Source organism: Ovis aries, chromosome 10 (assembly GCF_016772045.2).
Source record: "Ovis aries strain OAR_USU_Benz2616 breed Rambouillet chromosome 10, ARS-UI_Ramb_v3.0, whole genome shotgun sequence".
Lineage (NCBI taxonomy): Eukaryota > Metazoa > Chordata > Mammalia > Artiodactyla > Bovidae > Ovis > Ovis aries.
In genome coordinates, this window is record NC_056063.1 from 67,246,212 (window position 1) to 67,261,201 (window position 14,990).

The following is a 14,990-nucleotide window of genomic DNA, read 5'->3' on the forward strand; positions in this document are numbered from 1 at the left end:
GAACCACCTTCTTTCAACCCATGTGTTACAGGTAAGAATAATCTTATTCCTGTCTCTTAGAAGGAGAATAAGCTACATTCAAGCATTTTATTCCTCTAGCCAATGTGATCATTTAGGGAGCAGGCTAGTGACCCAAGCCAGACCAGTATCCTGGAATTACTACTAGAGTAAGCTAAAAGAGGATTTCTATCCATTTTAGCTGAGTTTCTGGTTTGTAGTGAAAGTGTTAGTTGTTCAGCTGTGTCTGACTCATTGCGACCCTATAGAATGTAGCCCACCATGCTCTTCTGTCCATGGAGTTTTCCGGGTGAGAATACTGAAGTGGGTTGCCATTTCCTTATGGTTTGTAAAGCTGTAGCAATTATTAGCCATGCTGGAATGAGCCTACTTAGAAGAAGAAAAAAGTCAACAAAGAAAATGGCAGTACTGTCAATAGGGAGAAACTCCTGATTTCGTCTGAATGTCCACATCCAGCCAAACCTGAACCTCAGCTATCCCTGGGCTTTTCTGCTGCATAAATCAACAAATTACCTCTTTTACTAGTTAGTTTAAATTTGGTCCCTATCTCTTGCAATGTAAATAATTCTGGAAAACAGAGTTAATGTCTTTAAAACTATGAAAAAGTAGAGACAGAAATAAATTAAAAGGGCTTAGAAGAAATCCTCTTTATGAATACTAATCAGGCATGCGGATTAGATGGAATACCTATAGCTGGAGAGAGAAAATAGTTTTTTTTTGAGTATATTCTTAAATCCATACAAATTAAGTTAGTATGTCTTTGCCAAGAACCAAGCACATTACATTATTCTTTAGAGGACTATTTACTCCCTATCACTCAGGCATAATCTTAAATAAAATAAACATTTGGTATGAAAGAAAGACCATTTAAGAGTTTTTCTGCCAGAATCTGATTCTCTTCCAGAATTATTGGTGTAGGAACCAGTAAAAGGAGATAAAAATTTGGGGGGCTAGATATCTGTGTGTCACAAGTGAGTTATTGAAGACATGGACTTACCATGGGAAAGATGATAGAAATTAATCACAGAGAAAGAATAGAGAGAAATGGGTGCACTTGGAGGCGGAGGTTTCAACAAAATTGAGATACAATGTTTCGTTTGAAAATCTTGGAAAATAAACTTTATTATCAAATTGGACAATGACAATAAGTTTTCAGAGCTGAAACTTTTCACAGTAATGGTATTTTGGGGAAAAAGAGGAATATATTGAAAGGCATTTTGAGTAAAAACTGAATGACTATAGCTCCTCTTTGGGACATGGTTTGAAAATAGTGCATTCGGTTTTTCTGAATGACTACAGTGATTTTACTGGAAAGTGTTAAAATGTGTCATTTTACATTCTGGGGGAAAAAAAAATTACAAGTGAGTTTTGAAGTTGTCATCTGTCTCTGGAACCAGCATCTATTTCTTTGAACTTGCTGCACTGTGTTCATCTAACGGTAGAGAAGTATTAATCACATTAGGAAAAAAATTAAGGAAGCCCTTTGAGTTTTAGCATAGAATTTTCTGCCACATATTTACCAGGTTCTGAAGAAACAGTTTCATCTTGGCAACTAAATACTTTCTGAACTCAAATGCTCTAACAACACAGGCTATTATAGCCAAGGAAAAAGTAGAAAAATCAGAAATCTGCTCAGCTTGTCAAGACGTTCTGTCAGCACTTGATATTCTGTTCAGCTTCCCTCGAGACAGCATCTAATTGATTTTTAAGTGACCGCAGTATCAGCCTGTACCTCACCTTGCAAACCATTTCTAACATGTTTGTCTCTCTCTGAATGGACATGCTCAGAATTAGACTCCCACTTTATCAGACTTGGGTTTTACTGTTTTGTTTTATCCCAGCTTTTCAAAAGCCCTTTCCTAATGGCTATAGCATGATTTCTGTGATTTTTTTCCTAATAAACTTCCTTAATTTATAAGGTGTTCTTAGAAAACATTTTCATGTTTGAGAAACTGCATGGTATAGAAAAAGTCATCCCAAATCTGTATCTGGTCCCACTTAAACTGCTATTGATCCCTTTAAGGGATATATCAAACTAGATAGAAAATTCATTAGGACTTGTGCTTCATAGCTATGAGACGAACCATGTGGCATGCACAGAAAGATTAAGCACATGACCATAAGCCCTAAGGCAAGTACCCCAAACATTGGGCATATGTTAAGCTCACAAGGTGTGATATTGACATGAGGGGATCTCAGAGTAAATACTATAGACCTTGAGAGGTTGGTGGTATAGGAAATAAAGGAATATTTAGAGAAAAACAGATTTTTCAGACCCATAACTTGAATGAAACTGTGGTCAACAGAAATGGGCAAATGATGGCAGAGAATGAATAGAATGGGGACAGCGGAGAGGGTTAGAGGCATCTGTGTTGAATTCATGTTTTTAGTTTGGCTAGTTTCATGGATGGTAATCACCATTGAGTTGTGGTGACGTCTGATAGACTGCTGAGATAGGAAAAGATGAGTTACAGATTTTGACTAAGGTAAATCTTAGTTACTTCAGTCATCTTAGAGTAGAATGTAAGATTCAGGATTGTAGAGTTAATGGATGTCAGGATTTCAGGTATAAATTGGACAACCTATAGTTTTAAAAGCCTTGAGAGTAGATTTGTATGCTTAGTTAAAAAGAGAGTACCCAGGATCTAACTCTTTTGGCTCCTAAAATTTAGGATAGGCCAATGAGAAGAATCATTCAAGAAAACTGAGAAAATGGTGAGAGGGATAAGAAAACCCATAAATTACAGAGTAAAAGAAAAAAATTATTTCACAGAGAATGGTCAAGTTAACTGTGTAGAATGAAGCACAGAGGGTCAAGGAAAGTTAAGATAGAAGAATGCACTCTGAGTCTGCCAATTTGTTGGGGAGATGGGAGTTTTTCATAGTTACCAACATTCCTAAGAGCTGACTGTTAATGTTTGTTTGAACTTCAAGACCTCTTGTTACTTTAACCTCACTGTCACTCCTTATTGACCAAAAGGTTGGCAAAATGATTTATATAGATGTTCGTTCAAAGTATTCAGAGTTCTTCTTAGTACCCCAATATTGATTTCTGTTTGAATCAGCCTATCAGAAGATAAGACTGAAGTCATTTTGATTTTCAGAATAGTGAATTTTGCTGCACTGCATTTTGCTTGAGCATTTGCCCTCAATTAGGAAATACGTGGAGAAACAGCTCCATGAAATGTCTTAAATGTTACTCAATTATCAGTTACCATAGACTAGTTATTTGGTATTTAAATAAAATGAACTAGTGTCCATATTCCACAGTCTGTGAAAACTCCATGCATTTCCTAAGATTTCAACAAATTCCTGGCGATTTACAATTTTATGGTCTGTCTGGCTCCAAGATCTTTTCCCTATTGGCTTGCATTTCACTTTCCTTAGATTATTTTTTAAAATAGAGAACACTGTCATTCAGCTCTTTGTTTTCCATTTTTTGGATTCCTAAATCACTCACACAATGCATTTATACATTTAAGATTTTCCTGTTAAGCTGGAGTGTCACTGTATAATTGTAAAAACGACTTAAATTCCATGTTGTCATTCAGGTTAAGTCTGTTCATTTCCTCTCTGAGGTGTTTCTTGAATACCGTGCTATAAACACCCTTCAAAAACTCTGAGCTATTCCCACCAGTCTCTGAAGTCCCTGTTGTCTTTTTGGAATGTCATCTCTCCAATGGATACATGGTTCAACCTCATTTGACTGAAGTCTTAACTAAAGATAGTCTGTCCATGGCCACCATATGTGAAATAGCTTTCTTGGGCCACTTGACCTATTTTTATCCATAGTGTTCATTCCCACTTAGGGCTTCCCTGATGGCTCATACGGTTAAGAAACTCTGTGCAGTATAGGAGACCCAGGTTTGATCCCTGGGCCAGGAAGATCCCTTGGAGAAGGGAATGCATTCTTGCCTAGAGAATTCCATGGCCAGAGGAGCCTGGCAGGATTCAGTCCATGGGATCCCAAAGTCAGACACAGCCGAATGACTAACTGTCCCCACTTGACACATTTATTTATGTATCTATCTGCCTGTCTCTATACTTTCTCAAGAATAAGCTCAGAGTAGAAACTTGATCTTGCTTCATTAACTATTATATTCCTAATAATCAGAGTGTGGCCTAGCCTGTTTATGGTAGGTGCCAAATAAAGATGATGGAGTAAGTGAAAGAGTAAATAAGTCTGAATCCATTTCCTCATAAAGCAGAGATAGCACCTGCTTACTAAAGACATGTGAATGCTTTCAGTCAATGATTCAAATGTTTTGTGCTTTGATAACTCTGATTTAATATAGATATGTATCTAGCATATTAATGTTTCATATATAACCTAAAACATATTGGCTATGATGTACTTGCTATAAAAATAACTTAATTGGTACATCAAATCTATGAAATCAATAGTTCCTAGCCTCACTAAAGTAGCTTTGATGTGTGTGTTTGTGTGTTTGTGTGTGTGCTCAGTCGTGTCTGAATCTTTGTGACCCCATGGATGATAGCCTGCCATGCTCCTCTGTCCATGGAATTTTCCAGACAAGAATACTGGAGTGGGTTGCCATTTCCTCCTTCAGGGGATCTTCCCAGCCCAGAGATCAAACTTGCATCGCTTGCATGTTGAGGATCTGTAATCAGGATCTTTTTTATTTTTCCATTAATGATGTTTTTCAGTTAATTTAATATCTTTTTGCTTGGATACTAATATATTTTTAATGATTGTCTAACTGGAACTTGTTTTTGAACATCCTTATGAAAATAATGGACCCTTTATGGTACAGTTTCTTGAGTATAAAGGTGAGAAACATGCCTCATTTATAGTAAAAGTATTATAACCTAGTCCTAAAAATTATATTACCTGTGATTAATCCACCAATTCTGAAATACTAAGGCGAGTATAACAGGTAAGAGTTGATAATAAAAATGCCTTTTCCTTTTGAGTGGCAAGAACTATTTTAAAGTACTGTACATTATTCTGGACTTCCCTGGTGGCTCAGACGGTAAAGCATCTACAATGCGGGAGACCTGGGTTCTATCCCTGGTTTGGGAAGATGCCCTGGAGAAGGAAATGACAATCCAGGACTATTGCCTGGAAAATCCCATGGACAGAGGAGCCTGGTAGGCTATAGTCCATGGGGTCACAAAGAGTTGGACACGACTAAGCGACTTCACTTTCACTTTCATACATTATTCTGCACAGCCCCAAATCCTATCTAGGAAAAGTGAAGTTGAAAAGGTGTCATTCATTATAAACTTGAGTACTTTGTATATGATTTTTAATATCCGCTTCAGTTCAGTCACTCAGTCGTATCCGACCCTTTGCGACCTTGTGAATCGCAGCACGCCAGGCTTCTAAACCACTTACTTAAAAGTAGGTTTTATAGACATACACATATTTGTTACTTCTGAGAATCCCATGAAGAAGGTATTTGATGGCTGTTATTAAGAAAATAAGACTTATATCAAATATAAATATTTTAGTAGGCACTTAATTGAACTATGACTCATGTCACCATATACAACAAATAGGAAAAGGAGTACGTCAAGGCTATATATTGTCACCCGGCTTATTTAACTTCTATGCAGAGTACATCATGAGAAACAGTGGACTGGAAGAAGCACAAATTGGAATCAAGATTGCCGGGAGAAATATCAATAACCTCAGATATGCAGATGACACCACCCTTATGGCAGAAAGTGAGGAAGAACTAAAGAGCCTCTTGATGAAAGTGAAAGAGAGTGAAAAAGTTGGCTTAAAGCTCAACATTCAGAAAATGAAGATCATGGCATCTGGCCCCATCACTTCATGGGAAATAGATGGGGAACCAGTGGAAACAGTGGCAGACTTTATTTTGGGGGGCTCCAAAATCACTGCAGATGGTGACTGCAGCCATGAAATTAAAAGACACTTACTCCTTGGAAGGAAAGTTATGACCAACCGAGATAGCATATTAAAAAGCAGAGACATTACCTTGCCAACAAAGTCTAGTCTATGGTTTTTCCTGTGGTCATGTATGGATGTGAGAGTTGAACTGTGAAGAAAGCTGAGTGCCGAAGAATTGATGCTTTTGAACTGTGGTGTTGGAAAAGACTCTTGAGAGTCCCTTGGACTGCAAGGAGATCCAACCTGTCCATTCTAGAGGAGATCACTCCTGGGTGTTCATTGGAAGGACTGATGTTGAAGCTGAAACTCCAGTACTTTGGCCACCTCATGCGAAGAGTTGACTCATTGGAAAAGACCCTGATGCTGGGAAGGATGTGGGCAGGAGGAGAAGGGGATGACAGAGGATGAGATGGCTGCATGGCATCACCGACTCGATGGACATGAGTTTGAGTGAACTGTGGGAGTTGGTGATGGACAGGGAGGCCTGGTGTGCTGCGATTCATGGGGTCACAAAGAGTCAGACACAACTGAGCCACTGATCTGAAATGAACATATAATTGCTTTTGTAATACTATTTAAATTGTTCATATTCTTAGATACTTTAACCAAGTGTAAATCATATTTTAATAGCAAATAGAATACTTTAGTAATATTTAATGCGACAGTCTATGAAACATTATTCACTAAAATATATATTGTATTTCATTTTAAGCTGCCTGATCCAGCCTTTCACCACTAAGAACTATGACAGAATTCGTAATGTTTAAAGTTTGGTGAGAAGGCTAAATTCTGGTAGATACAATGCTTATTCTAAACTAGTGTTACAGAGGCCAGTACAAAGAGGTGTGAGTAACAGAAGGGTGCCTGTAGTATCTCTCAACCCACAATCAAAGACTTGCTTCTTAAATTTATTTCTGTGTGTTCTTCTTGTGTAATAATACCCTGCTTGGTCCCTATGAGCAGAAGTCAGAGCTGGCTCAGAATTTTTGTTTGTTCATACTGATATTTTTGTTTTTCTATAGATTAGTAGCAAGGGGTTGGGCACATGGAACCTGTCTGAATACATAGTACCAGAACATTAAAAAAAAAAATTCAGGAGGGTATAGTGATAGGACAAATGCAGTGTTTTAGGATATTTAAGGTCGTGACAGAATGTGAAATGACTGTATCTAGAGAGTAGGGAGCAAAGCAAGCAATTCAGCATGAACTGCTGAACTGAACTGAATGAAAGCAACCATAGTGGTGGTTTTAATTCTGTTTTGTCAACATCTTATTCAACTTGAACAAATTATCTAAGAGCTATAGACATTACATTCATAGTAGAAACTTTGCATAGTGGAAATGTTATCCATTTATCTCCCTTAGGTTCTAGTACAATAACTCTCCTAGCAGGGGTAACGCATGATAAATATGGTTTGTTTAACAAAATCGTATTTTATATAATTGCATACTTTAAACAAAACAGCGATCCATAACTTACAAATATGTAGTAATAAAAATCAATGAGTAACAAATTCTTCATCTATATGAATATATCTTTCTTCTGGCAAACAATAATCAGATTATAAATTACGGAATAACCTCAAGCACTTAATTTACAGGAATTTACTGATATGCTCAGCCGATGAAATTGAGTGAGAAAACAATTTAATGTGTGTATATGTGTGTTTGCAGCAGATGTACAGTGTTTTATGTGTACACCTGTGTACTCGTGTTCATAGATTTGGTTTTAGACAGAGTTTCATTCATAATACAGGTGAATACCATATGCCCATTTTCACATTAGCCTTCAAATAAATGAAGATAAGTTTGAAAGAAATTCCCACTAATGAAACTTAAAATGGTGCTCCCAGCTGACAGTAGTGTTTAAAGCCCTCAAGAGGACAATGGTCTTCACACCATGTGTCTTGTGCAGACTTCTGAATACTTCACCTTCTGTGTCCATAGAGGTGGTACATTAAAAGATGCTGACAGAGCACCATATTCCTTCATGCTATAGGCAATGCTATGGAGATGTTCATCAAAATAGCTCGAGTGACTGTCACTGCTGGTTCTCCACTTTAGCATTATCACTTTTGATACATGAAAACAACCACAACTTACCATTGTTTGCAAAAAAAAAAAAAAAAACTATTGATGAAATATGTAAAATCTATTCAAGGAATGCATGTACAAATGAGTTTTGAATGACTGACATAATTGGATTTTCAGACTTTTCTAGATCCTGCTATGTGAGGATGGAATGTAAAGTAGTAAAGTATAAAGCCTGAGTAGCTTTATGATGGCATATGGCAGGTCATTTTCATTTTTTGAAAAAAAAAAAAATTGTTTATACAGCATGTATGAAAATTAAATAAATCTGTTCCCCAAAATGGTCTTCAGATTAGAATTCCAAGTTAAAATAATTAAATCCATAAAATATGGTAATAGTTAAAAATATAAAAGTCTACGTTTAGGGTTTTACTTTGTTCTTTGTGATTCTTGTGCTATGTGCTTAACTATTTTGATTATACCATGAAATATCGGTTAAACTACAATCTCTCCTAAAAGCTCCGGCAAATAAGAAGTGAAGCTGAGAAGGCACTTAAAGGTGGTATTGCTGAAACGATGGTGACTCAGTCAATAGGCTGGACATTCAGGAAGTGGTGTATCTAATAGCAGAGTGTCTGAAATGGAACTCTCAGAGGTCAGGAAATTTCTGCGGATGGTGCTATCAGTGTGGTAGGCCAACGTTTGTGATTGGGAAAATAATGTTAATCTTGGAGGGAGAACAGTGAGCAATTCTGAAGAGAGATCTTGTTCCCTGTCCAGGGATGTAACCTGGATGAAAGCCAAGAGTCCTAGACTGCCAGGGACTAGAGACTTTAAAAGCAAAGTGGCCCTGCCCTTTGCGGCTCTTTGAAAGCAAGAATGTTTCAAGGAGGCAAAAACTGTAACAGGCACACAGTTTATTATTAGAGGTATTACAGAGGTGATGTAAATCATTTATATAGGACAGTCCGTCCAGGTGTTCGTTTACCCTTGGCCAATCATCATGCTTCTTTCTTCACACCTGGCTGGTCCATGGGTCCTCCCCAAGATGCATTTGTAACTTTTTGCTGTGATGAATCCCACCACAGTGGCCTTTGCATGCATGGCCACACTTATTCTGGGGTGGGGCCCCCTCCCTTTTTGACCCTCAAGAAGCCTTCCTGTGCATGTGCAGATGGTAAAGCCTTCCTTGACCTCAAGAGTGGGCACCTTATCTCTTTGTTTTAGCAAAGTTCAGCTTTTACCCGTAGATTTGCCCTTGGAGTGTCTGGGTGAGAACAAAGCTTGAATTTTACTCCACTTGACAAATACCAGGTGTCTGGCCCTGAGGCCCACTGTCTCCTACCTCAGTGTGACAAAGGTGGCTTGTATTTGCTTCCATGCTTGTGTTCAGGGCATTCTTTCCGGCTCAGTTTCCCTTTTGCTTTTCTACCTACATAGTTCTTACCCTTTAAAAGGCAGCTAAAGTTTTTTTCTCTTCCTAATGCCAACACAGATTCACTCCACCATTGCCAGTATAGCTAGTCTCCAGATACCTATCATAGCACTCATGGTGGGTTATACAGGTTTATATCCATCTCTCCTGAAGAACAGTGAGTAACTTTATATACACAATGAATGTCATATCTAAGAATTCAGTAAGTATCTGATGCTGTGCTTGTCTTCTTGGATTCTGGTGTATAAGGCATTTTTAAAGTAGAATATATATTCATATTGATATACTATTGTAAATATTAGGATACTTAGACTACTGATTTGATGAATTCACTAGAAAACCTATAAATTCAAACAGGATTAAGATGCTTATAATATAGGCAGATCAAGTTCATGAATATTTAATACAATTTTTTAAACTTGGAATATATTTCATCAAAGACCAATGTAGTTAAAATTGTTTAAATGTTATATTAATTATGTCAGTGACCATGAACATGTAAATGGCAATTATGAAATCCAGGAAAAACATAAGCATTCTTGGAAACTTTAAATTCTTCATTTATAAAATCAAACCAATAATCATATTTATTTTTCCAACAAGCAAATACTAGTAGTCTTATCTATGTATTCGTATATAATTAATTCATCAAAGAATATAATTAGAGTTGAATCTTTGATTTTTGTCTTTTGCCATCAACTTAAAAAGTAGTCAAAATGATTTTTCAATTCTCTATAGTGGCGTCTTTTTTTTTTCCCCTCAGTGAAAGTCATTCTTATAAGTCACAAGGAAACACCATATAAAATAGAAATTTAGAAATATACTGAATTTGTTAACTAGGATTAGTTTCATCTGCACCCAAAAGAAAACACCAAATAACAGAAGGGTAAAGAATAAAACTTCTCTCATATAAAACAAGTGGAGATTAAACAGTTGGGAACTATTACGGTGTCTCTTATCATGAGGGACCACAGTTCCATTTTTCTGTCATACTCTCCTTAATATGACTAAATGTTCAGGTTCCAAGATTATTGCCATAACTCCTGCAGGATATCCAACTCCGAAGCAGGGCAGAGATACACACCCAGAGAAGAGTGTGGAGTGAGTGAGGAGCTCAGTACAGAGGTGACATAAATCACTTATGTAGAACAGTCCTTATATAGGACACATCCACATTCCAAGTAGTGGGAAAGTGAATAAAAGGTCATTCCTTCTGACACAGTGTTAAGTGCCCTTTGATCTCTGATGCTGCTGCTTACATCTAATTGGCCCGAACAGTCACATGGCCAAACTTAGCTGTGTAAAGAGCTGGTCAGTATAACTTCAGATAATATCAGCTTTGTATTGCCAAATAATAAAAGTTCATGGATAGCAAGTAGGAGTTGGTACCACTGAGTCCTATTGTTAAGATAATTATCTTCTTTTCCACAGGAGAGCTTAGTTTGACCCAGTTTACAGGCATAGAGATTGCTTATCATGACAGATCATAAGTAAAAGATAAGTCTGTTGAACCTTCAGAATGATACAAGAAATACTGAAATCAGCAGGTTAAACTTGGCAAAGAGCAGTAGGGAAAAAGAACATAAGCAAAGTCAGAAGCAGCTGTTATTAATTTAATCATATCTAATTTCTATACCTTTGTATATGTGATTGGAAGTTTACTTATTATTTTAATCAAAGTTTTAAAATCAACTAGGATATTTAAGGAACTAAAGTATTTGAGAGAAATAAGGAAGTAGAAGTAGCCTCAAAAAGGAAAAAAGGTATAGAACAGCTGGATTTACTTTAAGAGCTTTCTCATAGACTGCTTGAATTGTCCTGTATGGCCCACGGTATAGAATGAGAACCATTGGGTAGAAGTTATTCATTAATTCACTCTTTTATCACTTAATGAGCACCTGCTGTCTCAGACAGCATTCTGTGTCCTGTAAATGTAACTGAATAAATTAGACAGTGTCCCTGCACCCATAGAATTTACATTCTAGTGCATGTAGACATCAGGCAAGGAAAAGTGTATACATTTCAGACACTACTATGAAGAAAACAATGTTGGCCTATGGCAGATAGCACCTCAAGCAGAGGTGAGCTACTGATACAGAGCAGAAGTCTTTTGAAATACCAGACTCAGGGACTGAACCAGCTTGTGTCTTTATCTCTACAGCGTTCTAACACTTTCCCAATTATCAGCATGTTTCTCCAAACCCTAGTCCCCATTGCCATCATCTGTCATAAGGGGTGAAGCTGTAAAACAAGCAAACGAAAAAACAAAATGTGAAGCAGACTGTATCCCTTTCCTCCTTCTAATGTCCCAGTGATTCCATTTTGTAATTAGAACAGACTCTAAATGATTTAGCAGAGTCCCTGAAGTTGTTTGTAATGGATTTCGTCTCTGTTCCTGGGCTATATGAACCTTTCTGTATGTAGAATACTCTAAATTCTTTCTTACTTCAGGATATTTGCATTTTCTGTTTCCTCAGCCTGGATTGCTTTTGTACTAACCTGAGTTCTAAAAGAAATGAGGCTCAAGCCCCTGAAAATTGGAGTAGAGGCAGGAAGAGTTATTGGGATTATTGAATGCCCTGAGAGACAGCAATTTCAGAGATCTTTTCTAGTCCACATCTTCAGAAACTCTTCTGTTGAGCAGTTTCGTCTAAGTTGTCATGTAGTCATTCTGTTACAGTATTCTTTTAATAGTACACATCAGTAACTGAAATGATCTAGTATCTTCATATCTTGTTAGTATTTGTTTCCATCTTCCATTACATTATAAATCTCTTAAGATGAGGGAAAAGAACTGAATTATAAAAAACAATTTGCCTATTTCCTAGATACTGCTTATACATGATAGGAACTCAAGAAATATTTTTGAATTAAGTGACTCTTCTAGGTTTTCAAAATATAACATAAGTATGTTTGGGTACTAGATACATAAGGTATATTTCTTCTATCATTTCAAATAATAGTTTGGGCTTTGGAAAATTAACTTTTAAAGCCCTGCTGCTGCTAAATCGCTTCAGTCGTGTCCGACTCTGTGCGACCCTAGACGGCAGCCCACCAGGCTTCCCCGTCCCTGGGATTCTCCAGGCAAGAACACTGGAGTGGGTTGCCATTTCCTTCTCCAAGGCGTGAAAGTGAAGTCGCTCGGTCGTGTTTGACTCTTAGCAACCCCATGGACTGAAGCCTACCAGGCTCCTCCATCCATGGGATTTTCCAGGCAAGAGTACTGGAGTGGGGTGCCATTGCCTTCTGCATTTAAAGCCCTACTAAAATATAAAGTTTATTTTCTTATTATATGTATAATTTGACTTGTCTTTTCTTAATGGAATATAAACTTGCTCTGGCAGGAAATTTAATCTGCTGGGTTAGAGATATCTCCAGGGTCTGGAACAGTGTGGATGCATGGGAGTTGATAAATTATTGAATGAATAAATTAGTCCATGAATATGCACACTTATGATTGTTATATACTGGAGTCAAAAGTTGTAAGAAAGACCCATAATATTTCCTAAGGCTATATTTTTACATGCTTAAGAACAGATTGTATCTTCCATCAAGAAAGTAACCTCTTTTGTGAAGTATCTGCCACCTTGATTTAATCTAAGACTTCTTGCTGCCACTTTCTGGTGAAGATGGTTTTGCTATAAGAATTGATCATTCGACTGTGAAAGTGGTTGAGTTAATGAAGTAATTGCTTTATCAAAAAAAAAGTCTGACTCACTGTTGATGGCCTGATGTCTGGGCAGAAGTCGCCATATTTGCTTCACACCTACCTTTCAATACTCACCAGTTGCAGTTGATTTCCTTGATAGTATTATTTCTTCTCCTTTGGAGTAACTAATAGTGTGCAAGAGCTGGCTCTTACCTATTGATAGGAGCCAACTATGCACACTTCTTCCAAGTTTGCATTCAGTGACCTCAGGTTGGTAGCTTGGAATTAGTTAGGGTGGGAATAATTACACCATGATGATGGTCAAATGCTACAAATAAAAGCAGCTTTTTTGGCCTCTTGACCAGCCCACCACCATATATTTCTGAGCAGATATCATGCTTTATGGCAGCTACTTTTAGCTGTTTTCTGGGACCATTCTTGGAGGGTGGCATGGAGCCTGGAAAAGACAATGGACTTTGGATCTCATCTCACTGCCTTTTTCCCACCATGACCATGGGAACAAGGTAGCTTCTCTGGACCTCAATTTTAAAATGCATTTTTGTTTAGAGAATAGAAATAAGTTATATATGTAATATTCTAGCATAGTGCCTGGCACATAAAAGACCCTGAAAGACAATATCTATTTCCTTTGAAATGGTGTGGTAGTGGGAGAGGCATAGTAAAGACAGACTTGGATGGAGCCCCTCTGTAAGATTACAGCACAACGTGCTTACCTATGCCCTCTTCAGTGACCAGTAATAGCCTCAATTAGGTGTATTTATTCTGGCCCATCTTTAAATCATGTGTGATCCAAAGGAAGCTGGTTACCATCTATAGCACAGTGTTATCCAATAATGTAGAGAAATGTGAAATGTAGTTAGAAACAAAGAGAACATCAAACATCCTACTATAATTATCTCAAGCTGAATTTATGCAGTCAAAAGGTAAATTAACCTCTGCAGTGTGGTTATCTCCTTGAATGTTATGTTCTATCTTCAGATAAAATATCTGAGAACAGGTGGAATTTTAGTAACTTGAAACATTAAACAAGCATTGATGTAGCACTGAAGTCTGGTAAAGTATTAATGCTATGGCTAGACTCTGAATATATGGCTTGTAGTTTGTTTGCTTTTTTTTTTAATAGAAGAGGAATAAGACCTGTGCTTCTGAAGATCATTTTATTTGTGAAGCAAGAGATTGATATTTGAATATGCTGTACAGTAGATATCTCTAGTTAATTGAAGGTAATTACATTATAAAAATGCAAATACGTGTGAGAAAGAAGGTCCCTGTATGTTGCAATGAGATTTTTATTACATATCTACCAACATGTTAAAAATGGATCTCACATCATTAATATAAAACTGTAAGAAATGTTCTTATTTCTGCTTTTTTACTTTTGATGCTACAAAATGATAGATGCATTCTAGGTGTTAGAATGTAATGGAAAATTACATATATAGGCAAATATTTAGATGTATAGGCATATATATATATATTTATATTTCCATTATTTCTTAAATAGTCTACAAAACTTTTTTTTTTCTGGATTATATTTCCTCTGCTAGAGGTTATTATAAAGTTACACAAGGCACCTAAGCTGTTATTACAAGATAGAAAGTGGATTTGGAAATGTAGTTAATAGCAGTGATGAGAAACTAAAGAAACATTGCTGGTAATACTGAGTTGATATTTCTAAAAAAGAAAAAAAAAATTACAAATGTCTTCTTTGAACCTAATTCTTTGAGTCAGTCAGGTTTCAGTGACCTCCTAAGAGCTGCAAATGTGGATAAAACTGATTTCCTTTTGCAAAAGAATCTGAAATACATGATAGGCATACAAAATATACACACAGAAGCTAAAATAGAAGCATGATGTGATAAAGAGGAGGGTGTGAAAATGCTGTGGAAATTCAAAGAGCAAAGTGATTTCCTTCTAGCAGAAGTATTCTACAGTGATACTTTATTTGAGCCTTTGAA

General features: G+C 36.8%; 1 protein-coding gene across 2 annotated transcripts in view; it reads left to right on the plus strand.

Moving 5' to 3' along the window:
- The window catches only part of GPC5 (glypican 5), a 1,587,384-nt gene that overhangs the window by 895,337 nt on the left and 677,057 nt on the right, over positions 1 to 14,990 (plus strand). Inside the window, exon 8 of one of the 2 annotated variants that reach the window (XM_060394594.1) lies at positions 1 to 14,990. This exon is cut by the window's right edge and continues 13,400 nt beyond it. The exons of the other annotated variant lie outside the window; for it this stretch is intronic. Coding sequence (XP_060250577.1) covers positions 1 to 2 — 2 coding nt within the window. The 3' untranslated portion in view covers positions 3 to 14,990. 2 annotated transcript variants of the gene reach the window in all.